Below are 18,782 nucleotides of genomic sequence, written 5' to 3'. Positions count from 1 at the left end.
GCATTTTTATGATGTCATCATGTAGACTTCTTACAAAGTATTTTACAGTATTTTAAAAAATACAAAAATACAAAACACTAAAGTATTTTGATACAAAATACGAAGTCATTTTCATCAACCCTATCAAATACAAATTACAAAATACTACTTTGTATTTGAAATACGTATTTGAAATACATGTATCATAAATACTGCCCATCTCTGGCTGTGAGCATGTAAGACATGCTGCTACTGCACATATAACATACATGAAATAAGCCCCCCAACAAAGCAGGAGACACAAGAAAAGTGCAGAGCCCTCCCCCACACATCTTTTACAGATAATTTACAGGCTGTGCAGCCAATGCCAAATAAAGCTGCACAGTTGCGCAGCTTTTCCCAGCCGCTGTAGATTTGGAGTTTGTAGCACAGTTGTGCAATGCTGAAAAGACTATTGCTATACATTTGTAAAGCAATTTTTCACCCTCAGGACAAGATAAGACAAACCTCCCCCCTCCCCCCCTTTTTTTTTTTTTCAAAGAGCCATGAGATTGCATGTTTTAATATCTATGTGTGCCTGGGCTACTATGCCTAAAATGGCTTATCTCTAGTGGCCTATGACAATGTGTGCCTGGGCTACCATGCCGAATGGCTTAGCTCTAGCACTGTGTTCTCATTAACAATAAATTTTGCAAGTTGATAGAGATGAGAACCCCAGCAACCACCTGAACAAATGTAATAAATCATTTGATGTATCATTGACATGATTCTTTTGATAAGTGAAAAAACTGTTGAGCAATAAGAAAGACAGGAGAATGCTCTGACGCTGTGTGCAGCTCAAATCAACTGCACACATTAAGCATAGCTAATGAAATATTGTCCTTGGAAATATATATCTCAATTAGTTGCTTACAATTACAAAATGTGCCAACAATACCAGAAATAATCCATTTTAATGAAAATAAAGGTCCATGTTTAATAAAAATGTTCATGAAATTAAATGAAAATGTTTATTAATTATTAATATTTTAATATTAGATTAATATAATTGTATACATGTTCTCATATCCATATATTTTGTTCTAATGTCACAAGTAATAATCTCAAGGTTCACTGGGATTTACACGATTCTTTTTGCAGTGTGGTTTTGGTGAAGTGTAAAAGTTACTAGAATAAACATTGTCATGTGTACCTTACTTCTTCTCACTGCTGCTTCCTGCTGATTTAGAGAACAATTTCTCCAAGTCGCCTCCTGTCATTTCAAAGAATAGAACAATGACGTCAGTCAGCGGAGGCTCGCGGTGTGGACCCAGGCGAAAGTATAAATCAGGCTTTATGCAGCTGTACCTGGTAACCCCGTTGAAAGCGTGAAAGCTTATTTCGCTTTAACCTTTTCTGATAACCGTAGCTTAGACGGCATATCCTCACAGCAAAACATACATAGACTGCTGCTGCATAAACACAATTGCATTAACGCTACAGCTTATATACTTGGTAAATCACTCCACAGACTGTTAAACATGATGCTAGTTTACATTATGATTGCTCATTTATAAATTAACACACAATATGCACAGAGATATGGAGTAAAAGAGTGTCCATTTATCTTAGATGTTGATTTCAGTTGCTTTATGAAACCGCAAACGCTACGGGTATTTGACTGTTGAGCCACAGCTCATTGGCCAATAGAGCATCAGCAACCAATCAGCTGCGCTATGTAGATAACAATGTGATCGCTACCAAATTGAGTTAAGGAACTATCAGCCTGTGCCATCTAGAGTTTCATGACAGAACTAGGTATTTGTCAGTTCTGCTTTGAGACTGTTTGTGAAGTTTTTCCGTTCCAGTCATTTCTGAGTTCCTGTTCCCTGTGTTTATTTTCTGTCAGTTTGTTTCCATAGTCACTGATTAGTTTCTTAATTAAATCATTATGTTCACCTGTGTCTAGTTTAGTTGTTAGTTTCTACTGTGTATATATAGCATGTGTTTGTGTTTTTTCTCTTGTCAGTTATTGTCTTTGTTTATGCAAAGATGTTACACTGCATTTTGTTTCTCTCACGCCTTTTCGGATTATCACATTTTGATTTATTAAAACTGCTACAAAAGATCCCCATTTCAGTTCTCCTTCTTCCCCACCTGCAGTAACAGTAGTATTAAAAAAAATAAGAAATTGTATTTATTCTTTATTTTACCAGGATAGTCCCATTGAGATATAAAATCTCTTCTTCCTGGCAGTCCAATCCAAAATGGCAGCATAAAAAGTTTCATAATACATAAAACACAACACATAAAACCAAACAACACATAAATAAACTTTTATCCAACACTCAAATAAAGTGTTCTTTTGTGAAAAGTCATGTGAATGATGTACATGAGATGAAGACTGTATAAAGTTTGTGTGTGTGTGTGTGTGTGTGTGTGTGTGTGTGTTTGTGTGTGTGTGTGTGTGTGTGTGTGTGTGTGTGTGTTTTTGTGATTTATGAGGACACAAATTTGTATAATGACATGGGTATTACACTGGTATTACGATATTGTCTTAACACCATTGCTAGAGAACTGAACACCTATAACTATGGTAAAATCACTGTAAGGCTGATCTCATGTGGCTTTTTATTTTTAGTAGCAGCAAAAACAATGTGGTAAAAGACAACACTATTCAATATTAATAGAATATTGGCTATTTATTAGTACTTATAAAGCACATATTAATGCCTTATTCTGCATGACCTTATTCTACATTCTTAATCCTACCCAATACCTAAACTTAACAACTACCTATTAACCCATTAACTAACTATTGTCACAGTTCCCCTCTGTCCTGGACTCCAGTTCCCATTATCCTCCTTGTTTGCACACTTGTACTCACTTCCCTCATCAGCTTCCTGCCATTCCCTGGATTCCCTGCACCTGTCTGTTGGCACTCCCTTTAAGTTGGACTCCTTTGTTGGTTCTTATTGTTTGCTTAGATTTGTTTTGGTTGTTCCTGTCTCTTGTTAAATAAATAACCTATATTGCTGAAGTCCGGATACGTCTCATCTCTGCTGCAACCATCACATATAACAACTATTAATAAGCAGTAAATTAGTAGATTATTGAGGGAAAAGTTGTAGTTGATAGTTTATATGTGTTCCCTATACTAAAGTGTTATCAAATATTTTAATTTCATGGTAATAATGTCAGTTAATAACAATAAATAATAACAATAAATATAATAACACTAAATAATTGTGGCGTAATATTTTTTTATTATTGCCTTTTATTTTTGATACATAAAATGTATAGAATTCAGCTGATGTGTGGCCATAGGTGTACATATATTAGATATTTTACAATGATTACGAATTATTTTGAACATGGTTTATCCAAACAAATGTAGTAACAGTTTATTTTATAGTTGCTTTTCTTAATTTCATCTCCATATCTCTCTGTTTATTTCAGGATGCCCAAATCGAGAGGGAAAAATCTATATACAACATCTCTGGTGGCTGCACTGTGCTTGTAGTTGTCTTTCTGCTGGGAAAGCTGTATGTTGCCAATGCTGGAGATAGCAGGTAAGACATATTTAATTGTATTTATACACATGTATGTACAGATTTGATAATTTCCTTATGTGTACATCTCTCTCTCTCTCTCTCTCTCTCTCTCTCTCTCTCTCTCTCCGTGTGTTTTACTCCTCAGAGCCATTATAATCAGAAATGGAGAAATAGTTCCTATGTCCACAGAATTCACCCCTGAGTCCGAGAGACAAAGACTTCAGTTCCTTGTAAGTTGCCATGTCATTCGCTCCTTGGAAACAGTTTATATGTCAAATAGACCAAATCCTTAGAAATATGAAAATGAAATTAATGAATGAAAATGAAATTAAAATACATAAAAAATATTTAAAAAAAATAAATAAATCTTTAAAATAAACATGTTTAGGTAAAAGACAGGTAAAGACAAGGTTTTTACATACAGCACACAGTGAAAATAGCATGAATATGACATAGTGGACAACTGGATATAGCACAGCATATTTTAAAATCAAGGATTTAAAGTTTGTCGATCGAGTCTCCAGTGAAGCTGAACTCTGTAGTCCACATTCACTTCACACGGACTGACTGTCATACACAGAATACACACGTTCATGCGGGCTACAAATAGACACATCAGAAGATCTCACAGCTGGATTTGATTAAATATGCAAGGTTTGTTAAATTAAATGTTAATTAGATATTCATAGATTTGTTTTAATGATATAGACATGTATTTGATGAATGTTGACGGTAAATGAGAAAGTATTATAGCCTTTAGTTTGCCTTTCTGTAACTAATAATATAAAATCAAACACTACTTTCTCACATACCGTTTATTTTTTTGTTCAACTCGCTAGCTTTGCGTTGTAGTAGTCAGGCAAAATTAAACAAATTTTAGTTCACTGACATTTGAATCGTCTGTTTTCCATGTCCACTTTTCTTTTCTTCACTTGCCTTGTTTTCGCTGTCAGACTAACTCTGCGTGGCCACTGGCACGGAGCGAGAGGAGCAGAGCGTGCATTTTCAATTCATGGGAATGAATTGAAAATGCTCGCTCTGCCCCTCTCTCTCCACACCAGTGGACACAAAACATTAAGCAATGATGCTGCATTTGAATTTTCATGACAGAGACTTGCTTATGCTGAGGGGGTGGCGCAAGATGGCGACCTGAATGGTTGTGTTGGTTCGAGCTCTGAGGCATTTTTGAGGAGTTTCCATCTTCTGGGCGAATTTGTAACTTGTATTTACAAGGTGGGGAGTTGGAACTCGCTTTAAAAGTAGAATGCATTCATTTTTTCATTAATAAAAACCTCAACATCAGACTGTGACGTATATTGATAAATCACACTGCCAGCCCACATGCAAATTTTCCAAAATGCCAAAGAACAAAGACAGAAAGTTACATTCTTTGCTTCTCGATGCATCATCTGGAGACTTTGATTCATCCCCAAATACTCCAACAGGCAGTCCTCTTTCAAAAAAAACTCTGTCAAGGAGACCCCAAAGTCTCTAATGCCTATATACTTTGTGCTGTCAATGCCCTCACGGATCGCTTTTCAGCGATGGAACAACAAATTGCCTAGATCTCGGTCGCTATAGTAAATCTTTCTAAGATGGCTGACTTTGTGGCAGAGGAGATGAAATCGCTATCTGCAAGGGTCAAGACTAATGAGAACAAGGTGTCGCAAATTGAGCAAGTGGTCCGGATAGTTCAAGGCACGTGTGATCAAGTAGAGATCTACAGTAGGAGATGGAATTTGAGGCTAAACGACCTCAGAGAAACAGAAGGAGAAAATATCAGTATCAAAGTGCTCGAAATTCTTAAAATTCTGACTCCAGGCGAGGTCGATGACATCCGATTTTACATGGACACAATCCACAGGATTGGGTGTCCTGGGACGATGTAACCATCCTAGGCCAGTCATCATCCAGTTTGCGCTCCGGACCTACAGAGAGAAAGCCTGGAAAGGTGCACGGGATCATTCTGCACTCAAGGAAAGAGGTGTTCGCCTGGCAGAGGACCTGACATTTGCAAAAAAGACAACAGAGGAAGTTGCTATGGTTAAGGGTAAAAGTGGCGAGAGAAGGGAAAGAGCTTACTTTCATGGAGCAGATGTTTTTATTGATGAAGAAAAACTGTCTGTTGATGAATATCAAGATGAATATTAACTGAGTAGGAGTTATTGACTATACTGGCTAGGCAGTCAAACTGAAATAGGGTGCTCAGTCCTTGGGTCATAAAACATTTGTCCAGGTGATGTGACTCTTTAAGTCTGGAGTGGATCAATACCAACTGGTTTGTCAATTTCATTGTTGCAGGGTTCTTTATATAACATTGTTCTGACATCCAAATAAGATTATTTTATGTCTGATTTCACTAAAAGGAAGTCCATGTTTATTTTTGTTAGGCGTACAAATGCCCCCTCGTTCAAAGACGAGGGTTGCCAGTTTTTACAGCATATGGTTGCCAGCAACAATAGGGAACGCAACTGACAATGAAAGCTGAGGAAACTTAAACACTGTAAGCTGATGAGTTGATTTATCTGTTTTGATATGCTGTTGTTCATAGAAATATTTAGATGGATTCAGAGGCTTTTTCGTAGAGATGCACCGATTGCAATTTACTTGGCCGATTCTGATTTCTTGTTAGTGTGATCGGCTGATTCTGATTTTCTTTCTAAGAACTATAAATGACAACATATACAAACAAAAATCTACTTTTCTTCAATGCAGTTTTATTTTCATTAAAAAAATAAGTAACAGTCAGTAATAAAATATAAACAGCTCAAATAAATGCAAAAAAAAAAAAAAAAAAAAAAGAGAGAGCTATGAAACTACGTTTTTCGGGTTAACTGGGTTTTTATTCAGGTAAGAAATACTACAGAAATTAAAGTAATCAAATGTAAAATAACACATTGTGTTATTTTGCATTGGTTACCTTAATTTCTGTAGTCTACTGTAGTCAAATAATTCTTACCATTAACGTTATAAAATGTATTCAGTCAAGAGCAGAAAGTGATTTTCTTTGTCTTTTGTTCTTTGATTAACATGACAGACAGCAGCAGGAATATTGGACTGCTGTCCCTTTAAGAGTTTATGAACGGTGTTCAACGGACCCAATACTGTTACACATGATATGGGTTCACTTTCTTTGCTATTTAACGATTCAAAACTGACTGTGTTAATCTGTTTATCTTACTTACTGTGCCGCTGGTTTTGACATACCTTTGTATGTATTTGGCAGTTTAAGCGCAGGAATGCGCTTATTTTGGTACTTGTGACTCTGTTTGATTTCTGTCTCTGTTTGAGACTGAGCATGGCTTGTTCGCTTCAATAATATAGATCAGTGGTGCACGCGCTTTTGGTGTGAGTGCGAAACCTGCGGAAATTACTAAAATTATGCGCAATAGAGTGCCTCAGGGATACGCATTTTTGTAGGCAAAACCCGGAAGCGAGTTGGCATTTTAGGACTTTCAGTTCCAACGCCGTAAATTCTATGGGTTTTTTAAATGGGTTTTTTGCTAAATCGCCTGAAATAAGGTCTTTGGTTAACAAAGCCTCTAAATACTTTCACGTTTTGATCTATGACATAAAACAAAAACATTTTCTATGTCTTAAAATCGGCGGTTGCTAACAGATTGCTAAAAGGGACTACTTCCTTTGCATTTCTCATGAAAAAGTGGATAAGTATTCATAACAGCACAGATCATAATCAGCGAGAATGTTTATAAATAAAGTTGTTTTCTAAATAAAGTTTGAGGAAGCTTGGTGGTGGTGACGTTGATCCGCGACCATGGTTGTAGTCCGTTTATAGCCTACTGTTAGCCTTTTATATCTGACGACTTTATTTAGGCTTCAAAATCTATAAATGTTGTGTTAACTTGTAAAGATTATCTTGATAGACAAAACGTGTAAGTGTCATAACCCTTTGTTAAACACAGAGCTTATTTTCTGCGATTTTCCAAAAGTCTATGGGAAAAATGCATAGGCTTTCAATCAAGGGAACCCGTGTGCCGCTAACTTCCGGGTTGGCCTACAAAAACACGTCATCCCTGGGGTACTCTATACAAGCACTACTTAACCGGAGCGAATGAGACGAGAGAGAGGAGGTGCCCGCGCGGGTGTGTGTCATTTCACCGTGACAGAGAAGAGAGCGAGAACGCGCAGCTGACGTTATTGCCGGATTCTCTGACCCAGTTTGTTTGATGCTTTCCATGGCTGCAATATGCAGTGTGTTCCGCCAACTGGCAACCTGTGATGTTGAAATACTATTGGATAAACTGCAGCACACGGTTTCACAGAGACCAAAACAAAAACAGACATTCCGACATGGAACGCACATTTTCCGGCAAATGAGTTTTTTATTCAGTCATAGAATAACTTTGTAATTATCACAAATTCTAGGATTAATTTTCTGATATACACAAAAAAAACAAACAAACAAAAAAACAAACACATTAAATGTAACACCCCTTCCCCAGCCTGTAAATTTACAATACAGTGACAATCAAAACAGCTTTAAGTTACAATACATTGCATTAAGGGATAGAATTCCTCTCGAGGTAACAGAAGAAAGGGTCCCAGATCTTGTGAAACTGTCTAATATTGCCTTTTAAAAGGTATCTGGTTCGTTCCAGGTGCAGAGTAGATATCAGTTCCTCAAGCCATAGTTTAGCAGTAGGAGGATTAACCTTTTTCCAGAACAGTAATATCAGCTTCTTGGCTATTATCAAACAATATGTAAGGAATTTCTGTTGAGCACTGTTAAATGAATATGTATAATCAGAATGCCCTAATATAATGAGCACTGGGTTTGGGTCCAAATATACATCAAGGACATCTGAAAGCACTTTAAAAACCTCACACCAGAATCCCTGTAGTTTATGACAGAAAATAAAACTATGAGCTAAATCGGCATCCTCTGCTTTGCACTTATCACAAATAGGAGAGACATTGGGGAAAATCCTATGTAATTTCTTTTTAGAGAAGTGTAATCTATGTAGGACCTTAAACTGAATGAGGCATAATCTAGTGTTGATCGATTGTTTATCAATATCCTCCAATCCACTTTGCCAAATCTCTTCTGAGATTCCAATTCCAATCTCTCGCTCCCATTCCTCTCTGATCAACTTTGTAGTGGGGGAAAAAACTGTTAGTAACCTTTCATAAATTAAAGATAGCTGACATTTGTTTCCCCTAAACTGTGTGAGACAATCATCGATGACTGAAGATGGGATCTCATCTAGGGAAACATTATGTGTACGCAAGTAATTCCTTATTTGTAAAAATCTGAAAAAATTTTGTTTTGGGAGGTTATATTTCTGTTGTAATTGCATAAAGGAAGCTAACGCCCCGTCCAGATAAAGATCCTTGACTGTGCGGATACCCAATTCTTTCCATTGATTAAAGGTTGTATCCAACCTTGAAGGGGGAAATGATGGGTTATTTGCAATTTGAATTAAGAGAGAGAGTGATTTTATCTTAAGGTATTCTCTTATCTGTCTCCAAACACGTAATTGATATTTATTCTGCCAATTAGAGAGATTGGGAGAGTCCTCCAATACTGTATACAATTCTGTAACTTAGATAATAAGGGGTTAAAATTAGCTTTGAAGAGCAGAGAGTATTTACACGTAACCACAATTCCCAAGTATACAATTTTTTCTGTGGAAACCTTAAATGGGGAAGAATGTATTACGGACAAATCCTTTAAACCAATGGGCATGAGTTCACTTTTTTCAAAATTAACTTTAAAGCCAGAAAATTTCCCAAAGGTAATGATAATCTTGAGTACCACAGGGAGGCTCACCTGTGGTTGAGTAATATAAAGCAAAATATCGTCCGCATACAGTGATATTTTATTAATGGTATTTGAAGTATTGAAGCCGTGTATGCAAGAGTTAGATCGAATGGTTTCTGCAAGGGGCTCTACAGTTAACGCAAACAAAAGAGGTGAGAGGGGACAACCCTGTCTAGTTCCTCTTTTTGGAAGAAAGAAAGAGTCTGAAATTGTTTTATTTGTTAAAACCCGTGCTGATGGACTACTGTATAAAATTTTAATCCAAGTTATAAACTCATCTCCCATATCAAATTTCTCAAGGACAGCAAACAAATAACGCCACTCCACTCGGTCGAACACCTTTTCGGCATCCAACGAGATTACAATCAAATTGTCTCGGCTTGCCTTATGATGATAAATTATATTAAATAGTCGTCTAATATTCTGCATAGTGCTTCTTCCTGGAATGAATCCATTCTGATCTGTGTTAACCAATTTATTAATTAATTTACAGAGTCTATTAGCAAGTGTCTTGGATAATACTTTTTGATCAACGTTTAGAAGGGAGATAGGTCTGTATGCCTCGACTTCTTCAGGATTTTTACTTTTTTTTGGAATTACCGTGATAATAGCCTCAGAAAAAGTCGGTGGTAGTCCAATTGTTAATGCTTGCTGAAAAATTTTAAGCAAATATGGAGTAAGGATATCGCTGAATTTTTTATATAGTTCAACTGGCAGCCCGTCAGGACCGGGAGTTTTCCCGCTCTTCAAAGTATTTATTGTGTTCTTTAATTCCTCTAAAGTAATGTTTATTAAGAGATGCCCGATCTTCAGGAGATAACGTGGGGAGTTTACAATTATGTAAAAATGTGTCCATTACTTGTGGGTCCAACTCAGAGTCTGAAGAGTATAACTTTAAATAAAATTCCTTAAAACACTGGTTTATCTCTTTAGTTGCGATACAGTGTGTCCCACCTTTGGTTTTTATTTTATCAATTGTCCTTTCACTATCTATTTTACGCAATTGTCTGGCTAGTAATTTATGGGGCTTCTCTCCAAATTCAAAGTATTTCTGTTTAATGAAATGAAAAGTTCTATTAATTTTAGTAGAGACTATATTATTGTATTCGTACCTTAACTGTAAAATTTTCTTACAAGTATCTAATGAGGGGTTTAGTGCATTTTCAATATCTAGCTGATGAATTTGTTTCTCTAAATCAATTAATTTTGTTTTGTATAATTTATTCCGATACCCTTGATATGATAAAACACAACCTCTTATAAATGCTTTTAACGTTTCCCAGAGCAGTCCTGATGATGTCTCTGGCTTATCATTGCTATCGAAAAAAATTTCCAATTGCGAACTCATGAAATCAATGAATTTAGGATCGTCGATTAATTGAGGATCCATCCTCCATAAAGGGCGGATAAGAGATGTTTGATCGAAAACAACTTCAAATGAGACTGGGGCGTGGTCTGAAATCAGTATATCATGAATTTTAGAGTTTAGGATATTGGAAATAAGGTTGCTGTCCACTAAAAAAAAAATCTATACGGGTGTATACATTATGTACATGTGAGTGAAATGTATAATCTCTTTCGGTTGGGTACATAAGTCTCCATATGTCTACCAAATTAGAATTATTAATAAAAGCATTCAAAAAATTTCTTGAATTAGATTGCGGAGAAATTTTGAGCGATGATCTATCAAGATATGCGTCAAGGACGCAATTAAAGTCCCCACCTATAACAAGATTTGTTTGAGACAATTTAGGAATGAGAGAAAAGACCTTTCTAAAAAATTCGGGTTCGTCATAATTTGGACCGTACACATTTGTTAACGTAATCGGGAAACCATAAATCTCACCAGATAGAATAATATAACGACCCTCCCTATCCGTTTTCAGAGTGTTTTGTTTAAATGGAACCCCTTTTCGAAATAAAATAGCAACCCCCCTAGATTTAACTGAAAAATTAGATTGATAGATCTGTCCTATCCAAATACCCTTTAGTTTATCTTTAGAGTCCTCTTTCAGATGAGTTTCCTGCAGAAAGATTATATCTGAGGAAAGAGATTTTAGATGTGATAATGTCTTGCTTCTCTTAACCGAATGGTTTAATCCTTTAACATTCCAGGAGATGAATTTGAGACCTTTTCTGTTACTTTGAGTTGTTATTTTTTGCTTGAATAGAAATCAGGCCAATCATCTTCACTGCATGTATATTACTTTGAGGTATTTTAAACAGGCCACCATGCCACATTCCCCAAAACGTAAACATTAATCCCGTCATCTAACCGACCAACTAGAACTTGCGGCGCGATACGAAATTACACAAAAAGTAAAGAAAAATATAATAACAAATGATATAAAAGATACAGTCAAATAAAACCTAACAGATACCTTCAAAAAGTGTCAAACCTTAAACTTCCAAAAACTCGTAACAGCACAGCTCCGTAATAAGGAGTTCAAAGGGAGCATCTCAATATAACATAACACAACAAAAGTCACTTAAAGAGTCATGTAAAGAGTCAGTGTTTAACATTAAAGATCAGCAGTCACATTATTCTTATCTTACTTGACTCAGTCCAACGACATCCTTTACACTGGTTCTGAAACTTCAAAGTTACTTTCAGCAAACCTGACCGCTTTATCTGGATCGGTAAAGTAGAACTCTTTGCCGTTGTACGAGACCCTCAGTTTAGCAGGGTATTGCAATCCGTATTTGACTCCGGGTTTATCCTTCAGCAACCCCCTCGCGCGTTTGAAAAGTGCGCATTGCTTTACCACCGCAGGCGGATAGTCCGGAAAGATGTTGATTCTTTGGCCCCTGAAGACAATCTGCTGCATCCTGGCCGCCTTTTGCATTATTTCTTCCATCTCTAGGCTTCACTCCGGATTCAGCGCCCTCTTTAATGTTCAGTATGCGGATATTTTGTCTTCTGCTGCGGCTTTCGAGATCTATGCATTTTTCAGTAAGTTGCTCCACGGTACGCTTTAGCTTTCCCAAATCTTGTTCTATCTTGACCACTGTGTCAGAAGAAGTGGAAGCGTAATTTTCCAGGCTTGTTAATTTCGCAGCATGGTCATCCATCGTAACCTTAATCTCTGAAATTGCTGCGCTGGCCTCATTTTTAAATGCTGACAGTTCTCCTCTGATAGCGACAGCGAGCTGTTCGATCTTTGAGTCTATAATTTCCCCAATGTCTGATTTGATTGAAATAAGTTCCGCGCGAAGGGAAGAGATCGCGTTGAGGATGGCTGAACTACCCGCCTCTGGAGCATCTTCCTCAGGCGTTTCTTCCACACTAGAGCCGGAGGCTATCACGGCCTGGTCTGGGGTTTTCCGAGATTTGGCCGGCATGTTTAGAGAACTGGACAAGTTAAATCCTGAAGTCGGCTAGTAGTTTCTAGAATGTGAGACTATAATTTTATCAGAACTCAAAATAACTGAAAAGATGTTCTGACGAAGTTATAATTAGATTTTTTACGGAGCCGTCGTGAAATGCGTGCTACTCTCTCATATCGAAACCGGACGTCCGGAACGCACATTTTCCAAGTAGAATATCTGGCTGTAGCATTGTTTTTCTGAGAAACAAGTAGGCGAACTTAGCATGTTTCCTAAATATCTGCAAACATATTAGGGTATTTTTATGCTTTATTAAAGTAAAAATCTTACATAGAGCCCCTTTAAATGGTGGCGTTCCCAGTGGGGAGATCAAATCTTCTATTCTTTGTCATCATTCGGCAGGTATCGCTATTCTTCTAAATAAGTTTAAAGGTGACGTATAGGAATTGGTTACCTCAAAAGAAGGTAGATGGTTACTTATAGTTGCCAAACTGGATAATTCTGTATTTGTCTGGGGAAATTTTTATGGTCACAATTCTTCAGTCCAAGCTAAAAATATGGCTTCGTTTACACTTGGCATTAACATGCGACCTGTATCTGGATGTTGTCCACATACGCATTGAAATGACAAGTGTAAACGCGTTTGTGATCGGAATGTTATCCGATCAGCGTGTCCTGGTTCTGGGGTAGTCGAGGACTCATTGTGGTCGGATCTCAGTGTAATGTAAACGTGATCCAGCCATCATATCTACATTCAGAGGGCGACATCATTTAAATCCCTGCCCAGTTTCTCCGCATGGCTGTCAGAAAATAATGGACAGACAAGAAATTAAAGTTCTTTGAACTTCACAATAAACGTCTGTCTTTAAAACAGTTTATTTAGACTTACATGATACCTTGTGTGTCATTTTTCATTTTAATTATGCAACAATATCTAAATGAGGCGATCGCATAGGCCTATGTTTTTATTGTTTCAGTTTATTTCCAATATTGCATGCTTAACTTAACTTGATGTGACTTGTTTAATAGGGCTGGGCGATGTATCGAATGCTTTTGTCACGCGCATTTCTTCAGTAAAGCCGGTTCCCTGATTACCGCTAAATCGCCATCACCTGCTTTCAAATGGAGCGGCATTTAATAGACAGAGGCCGTAGATCACTGATAAGCCACGCAATATCGCGTTCAATATCGACGGCGATACATATCGATATTGAACGCGATATTTTTCCCTTTATTTACCCTTCTATGTACCCATCTTTCTATAGTGGATATTTGGAGATTCTTGAATTTTAATGAAAAGTGTTATTCTTGGAGTAACTCCTCTAGATCTTTGCAGTCAAGGATTGATTTATGGTTAATCGACCCAGGATGTGTCCAATATGTTACTGAAGTTGCTTATTGCCATGCACCTCTTTCGGATCATAAAATTATTTTTTTGGCACTCTCTGGTTGTTATATTAAAAATAATAGTGTTCTGCTCCAAATTTACTTGTCACTTGTATAGTTGTGTAGTTTTGGCGCCCTGAGTGGCAGTTCTCTAGAAAAATAAGTGATCACATTTCTCATGCAGTCAACTCCTCAATCTTCGGATACCATCCTTTGTTTTGTGTTTGAAAAAGCATCATCTGTAAGTTAATTCTTCTTTACATAATACTTGATGATACATATTTTCATATATTTGTGATAAGTTTGTTTAGAGCTTTGATTTAATATAATTTTTGTGATGATAGCCTTTAGCTATTAGCCTAGCCTTTGTTTGACATAGCAATCAATGTGTTAATCTCAATCTACTTTGATAAGATAACTTCTATATATGAGTCAATATTTGTATTTGTTGTCAATTTCTTGGTCATCTGATAATCCCATTTAAGTAAATTGATTACATTGATTTCATTTGGGGTATTTTCAGATAAGAGTTTCAGAACTACTTACATGAATGCTCTTCAGTCATTGGTTAATTTTTCGGATTACTGTTTATTTGCTGTTTTTTGCAGTTTTACTCTTAATTCATAATGTACTCGGCATCTTATTAAACGTCAAAGACAATGATGAATCCTGACTCGTCTGTACTTGGATGGAGTTTGGCTGGCTGTTAAATTGCATTGGTAGATGCAAGGTGAACAGTACATTAAAAAGATGATAATCCTACAAGCAAATCAAGTTACATGGCAGAAGATTGCAGTCACATTTGTACCATGAATCACGCTGAAAAGCTTACAGCCTCTGCAGAGGAAAATGCAGAGGAAACCACGAGCACAGTAGACTGAGCTTCTGAGGACGGCTCAAAACGCTCCCATTCATCACGATAATCTTGATCGTCACAAACAAACTCATGTATTGTTTGTAAAGAAAGAGAATGCAATCAAACTGCACAAGATTAAATTAGAAATGTCCCATAAACTGGACAAAGCCAAAATGGAGGCAGATTTGGAGGTGCTCCAACATGAAAATGAACAAGCTGCTGCTCTGTCCCAGGCAGAAGGCTAAAAGCAGCTGTAGCTGCAATTGAGGATAGTATTTCAAGTGCTAGCTTCTCTGTGTCTTCACATAGTAAAGTGGAGCACACCAAAGACTATGTTGAAACACAAAGTGGGGTGGACCTAAATAAGCTAAAAGAAACAGACATTTAGAATTCAAATTACAGGAACACACTGTACCCTGAGACCTCAGACCCCAACTGTTCTGCTCATAGTCTTATTAAAATCAATCGTGAACAGGATGCCTTCACTGAACTGCCATCTCAGCCACTTGATCAGTCATTAAGAGATGAAGTTAAACAGGAAACATATGATCCTCATGCTTCATGTTTCTCTCCGAGGACCTCTATCCCATCATGGCCGCATTCAGTACCGTTTCACGAGCTAGAATCCTCAGGTATGTTGGACTTAGCAAAATATTTAGCAAGTCATGAGCTTGTAAATACAAGTCTCGTTAAGTTTGATGACAGACCTGAGAGTTTTAGAGCATTCAAATCGGCCTTTGTTGGTGAAACAGAGGGTTTAGGCCTGACAGCTGGCGAAGAGCTGGACCTGATTATTAGGTGGCTCGGCAAAGAATCATCTGACCATGTGAAAAGGTTACGGTCAGTTCATGTCAGCACTACACAATGCCTGGGAAAGATTAACAGAATGTTACGGTGCACCTGAGATAATTGAAAATGCACTTCTGCAAAGGCTAGAAAACTTTCCCAGAGTTCTCATTAAGGACTTTATCAAGTTGAGAGAGTTAGGTGATCTCCTGACTGAACTACAGGCAGCTAAGCAAGATGGCTATCTGCCTGGCCTAACATATCTGGATACTGCTAGAAGAATAAATCCTATAGTGGAAAAGCTACCATACTTCCTTCAAGAGAAATGGCTCTCTCATGGCATGATATACAAACCCGATTCCAAAAAAGTTGGGACACTGTACAAATTGTAAATAAAAAAGGAATGCAATAATTTACAAATCTCATAAACTTATATTTTATTCACAATAGAATATAGATAACATATCAAATGTTGAAAGTGAGACATTTTGAAATGTCATGCCAAATATTGGCTCATTTTGGATTTCATGAGAGCTACACATTCCAAAAAAGTTGGGACAGGTAGCAATAAGAGGCCGGAAAAGTTAAATGTACATATAAGGAACAGCTGGAGGACCAATTTGCAACTTATTAGGTCAATTGGCAACATGATTGGGTATAAAAAAAGCCTCTAAGAGTGGCAGTGTCTCTCAGAAGTAAAGATGGACAGAGGATCACCAATTCCTGAAAAATAGTGGAGCAATATCAGAAAGGAGTTTCTCAGAGAAAAATTGCAAAGAGTTTGAAGTTATCATCATCTACAGTGCATAATATCATCCAAAGATTCAGAGAATCTGTAACAATCTCTATGCGTAAGGGTCAAGGCCGGAAAACCATGTTGGATGCCCGTGATCTTCGGGCCCTTAGACGGCACTGCATCACATACAAGAATGCTACTGTAATGGAAATCACAACATGGGCTCAGGAATACTTCCAGGAAACATTGTCAGTGAACACAATCCACCGTGCCATTCTCCGTTGCCAGCTAAAACTCTATAGGTCAAAAAAGAAGCAATATCTATACATGATCCAGAAGCGCAAGCGTTTTCTCTGGGCCAAGGCTCATTTAAAATGGACTGTGGCAAAGTGGAAAACTGTTCTGTGGTCAGACGGATCAAAATTTGAAGTTCTTTTTGGAAAACTGGGACACCATGTCATCCGGACTAAAGAGGACAAGGACAACGCAAGTTATCAGCGCTCAGTTCAGAAGCCTGCATCTCTGATGGTATGGGGTTGCATGAGTGTGTGTGGCATGGGCAGCTTACACATCTGGAAAGGCACCATCAATGCTGAAATGCATATCCAAGTTCTAGAACAACATATGCTTCCATCCAGACGTTGTCTCTTTCAGTGAAGATCTTGCATTTTCCAACATGACAATGCCAGACCACATACTGCATCAATTACAACATTATGGCTGCATAGAAGAAGGATCCGGGTACTGAAATGGCCAGCCTGCAGTCCAGATCTTTCACCCATAGAAAACATTTGGCGCATCATAAAGAGGAAGATGCAACAAAGAAGACCTAAGACAGTTGAGCAACTAGAAGCCTGTATTAGACAAGAATGGGACAACATTCCTATTCCTAAACTTGAGCAACTTGTCTCCTCAGTACCCAGACGTTTGCAGACTGTTATAAAAAGAAGAGAGTATGCCACACAGTGGTAAACATGGCCTTGCCCCAACTTTTTTGAGATGTGTTGATGCCATGAAATTTAAAATCAACTTATTTTTCCCTTAAAATGATACATTTTCTCAGTTTAAACATTTGATATGTCATCTATGTTGTATTCTGAATAAAATATTGAAATTTCAAATTTCCACATCATTGCATTCTGTTTTTATTCACAATTTGTACAGTGTTCCAACTTTTTTGGAATCGGGTTTGTATAAAGAACAATACAATGCCTTCTTCCCTCCTTTCTGGTATTTTTTTTTTTTTAGCTTCGTCTGTTATGAGGCAAAGGCCAGAAACAATCCAAGCTTCACAATTGCTGGTCCTCCTTAAAGGTGAGAAATTTTTGAGCAAACAAACACATCAGAGGATGCCCATTTCTGCTCATAAAATTGACGTCTCTCAAAAGGCCTACCCCAGTAAGGACTCGGGCACCAGTGATGAAAACCCTAAAAACTGCCCGATACATAATAAACCACATCCACTGAAAAAGTGTTGTGGTTTTCGATTGAAGCCAATGGAGGAACGAATGGCCTACTTGAAGGAACATGGTATCTGCTTTCGATGTTGTGCATCTTCTTCCCACATTGCAAGCAATTGCAAAGTTATAGTGAAGTGTACGGAATGTGACAGTGAAGACCACACCACTGCTCTCCACCCAGGACCAGCACCATGGGTCTCCAAAAGCTCAGTCGTTTCTTCAGATCATGGCGGGCAGGAAGAACGTTCGCCTCCTGTGAACAGTGCCTGTACTAAAGACTGTGGGGAAGGTTCGCCAGCTAAATCTTGTTCTAAGATATGCTTAGTTAGAGTGTATCCTAAGGCAAGTCCTCAAGCCGCTGTCAAAATGTTTGCAATGCTCGATGACCAGAGCAACAGGTCACTAGTAAGATCAGAGTTTTTTTAGTTTTTCTGCATAAATAGTCAAGCTTCTCCTTATCTCCTGAAAACCTGTGCTGTAACTATTGAAGCTTCTGGACAGAGAGCCGATAGATTTTAGATAGAGCCTGTTAGTGGTAATATTAGCCTGGCACTACCTACTCTAATCGAGTGCAACAATATTCCAGATAACAGGGCAGAAATACCTACTCCAGAGGTCGCTTGAAATCATCCTCATCTTAAAAGAATAGCCTCTGAGATTCCAGAAATGGATGATAGTGCCCAGATCCTCATGCTGTTGGGTTGTGATGCTCTGAGAGTCCATAAGGTGAGACGCCAGATAAATGGGCCTCATAATGCTCCTTTTGCAATTAAAACAGATTTAGGCTGGCTTATAATTGGAGATGTATGCTTGGGTAATTCTCACAAGCCAAATGTGTTGAGTTACAAGACACATGTGCTGGACAGTGGTAGAACCTCCTACTTTCCCCCATGTCAAAGTCACATCATCTTGAAGGATAGCTTAAGTCTCACAGCTG

The 18,782-nt window shown here is 37.7% G+C and overlaps 1 protein-coding gene across 4 annotated transcripts in view; it reads left to right on the top strand.

Moving 5' to 3' along the window:
- Positions 1 to 18,782, top strand: part of LOC125245989 (protein phosphatase 1H-like) — a 177,180-nt gene that overhangs the window by 75,540 nt on the left and 82,858 nt on the right. For all 4 annotated transcript variants that reach the window (XR_007179666.1, XM_048156814.1, XM_048156813.1 and 1 more), the window contains exons 4-5: positions 3,418 to 3,530; positions 3,658 to 3,742. Coding sequence is in view for 3 of the 4 variants with exons in the window: in XM_048156814.1 (XP_048012771.1) it covers positions 3,418 to 3,530; positions 3,658 to 3,742 (198 nt within the window). In the remaining variant the exon portion in view is untranslated. The remainder of the gene's footprint in view (positions 1 to 3,417; positions 3,531 to 3,657; positions 3,743 to 18,782) is intronic.

The sequence above is a fragment of the Megalobrama amblycephala genome, linkage group LG14 (assembly GCF_018812025.1).
Source record: "Megalobrama amblycephala isolate DHTTF-2021 linkage group LG14, ASM1881202v1, whole genome shotgun sequence".
In the NCBI taxonomy this organism is placed as follows: Eukaryota; Metazoa; Chordata; class Actinopteri; order Cypriniformes; family Xenocyprididae; genus Megalobrama; species Megalobrama amblycephala.
Note: the sequence above shows the minus strand (reverse complement) of the source record. Positions and strands in the feature narration are given on the sequence as shown.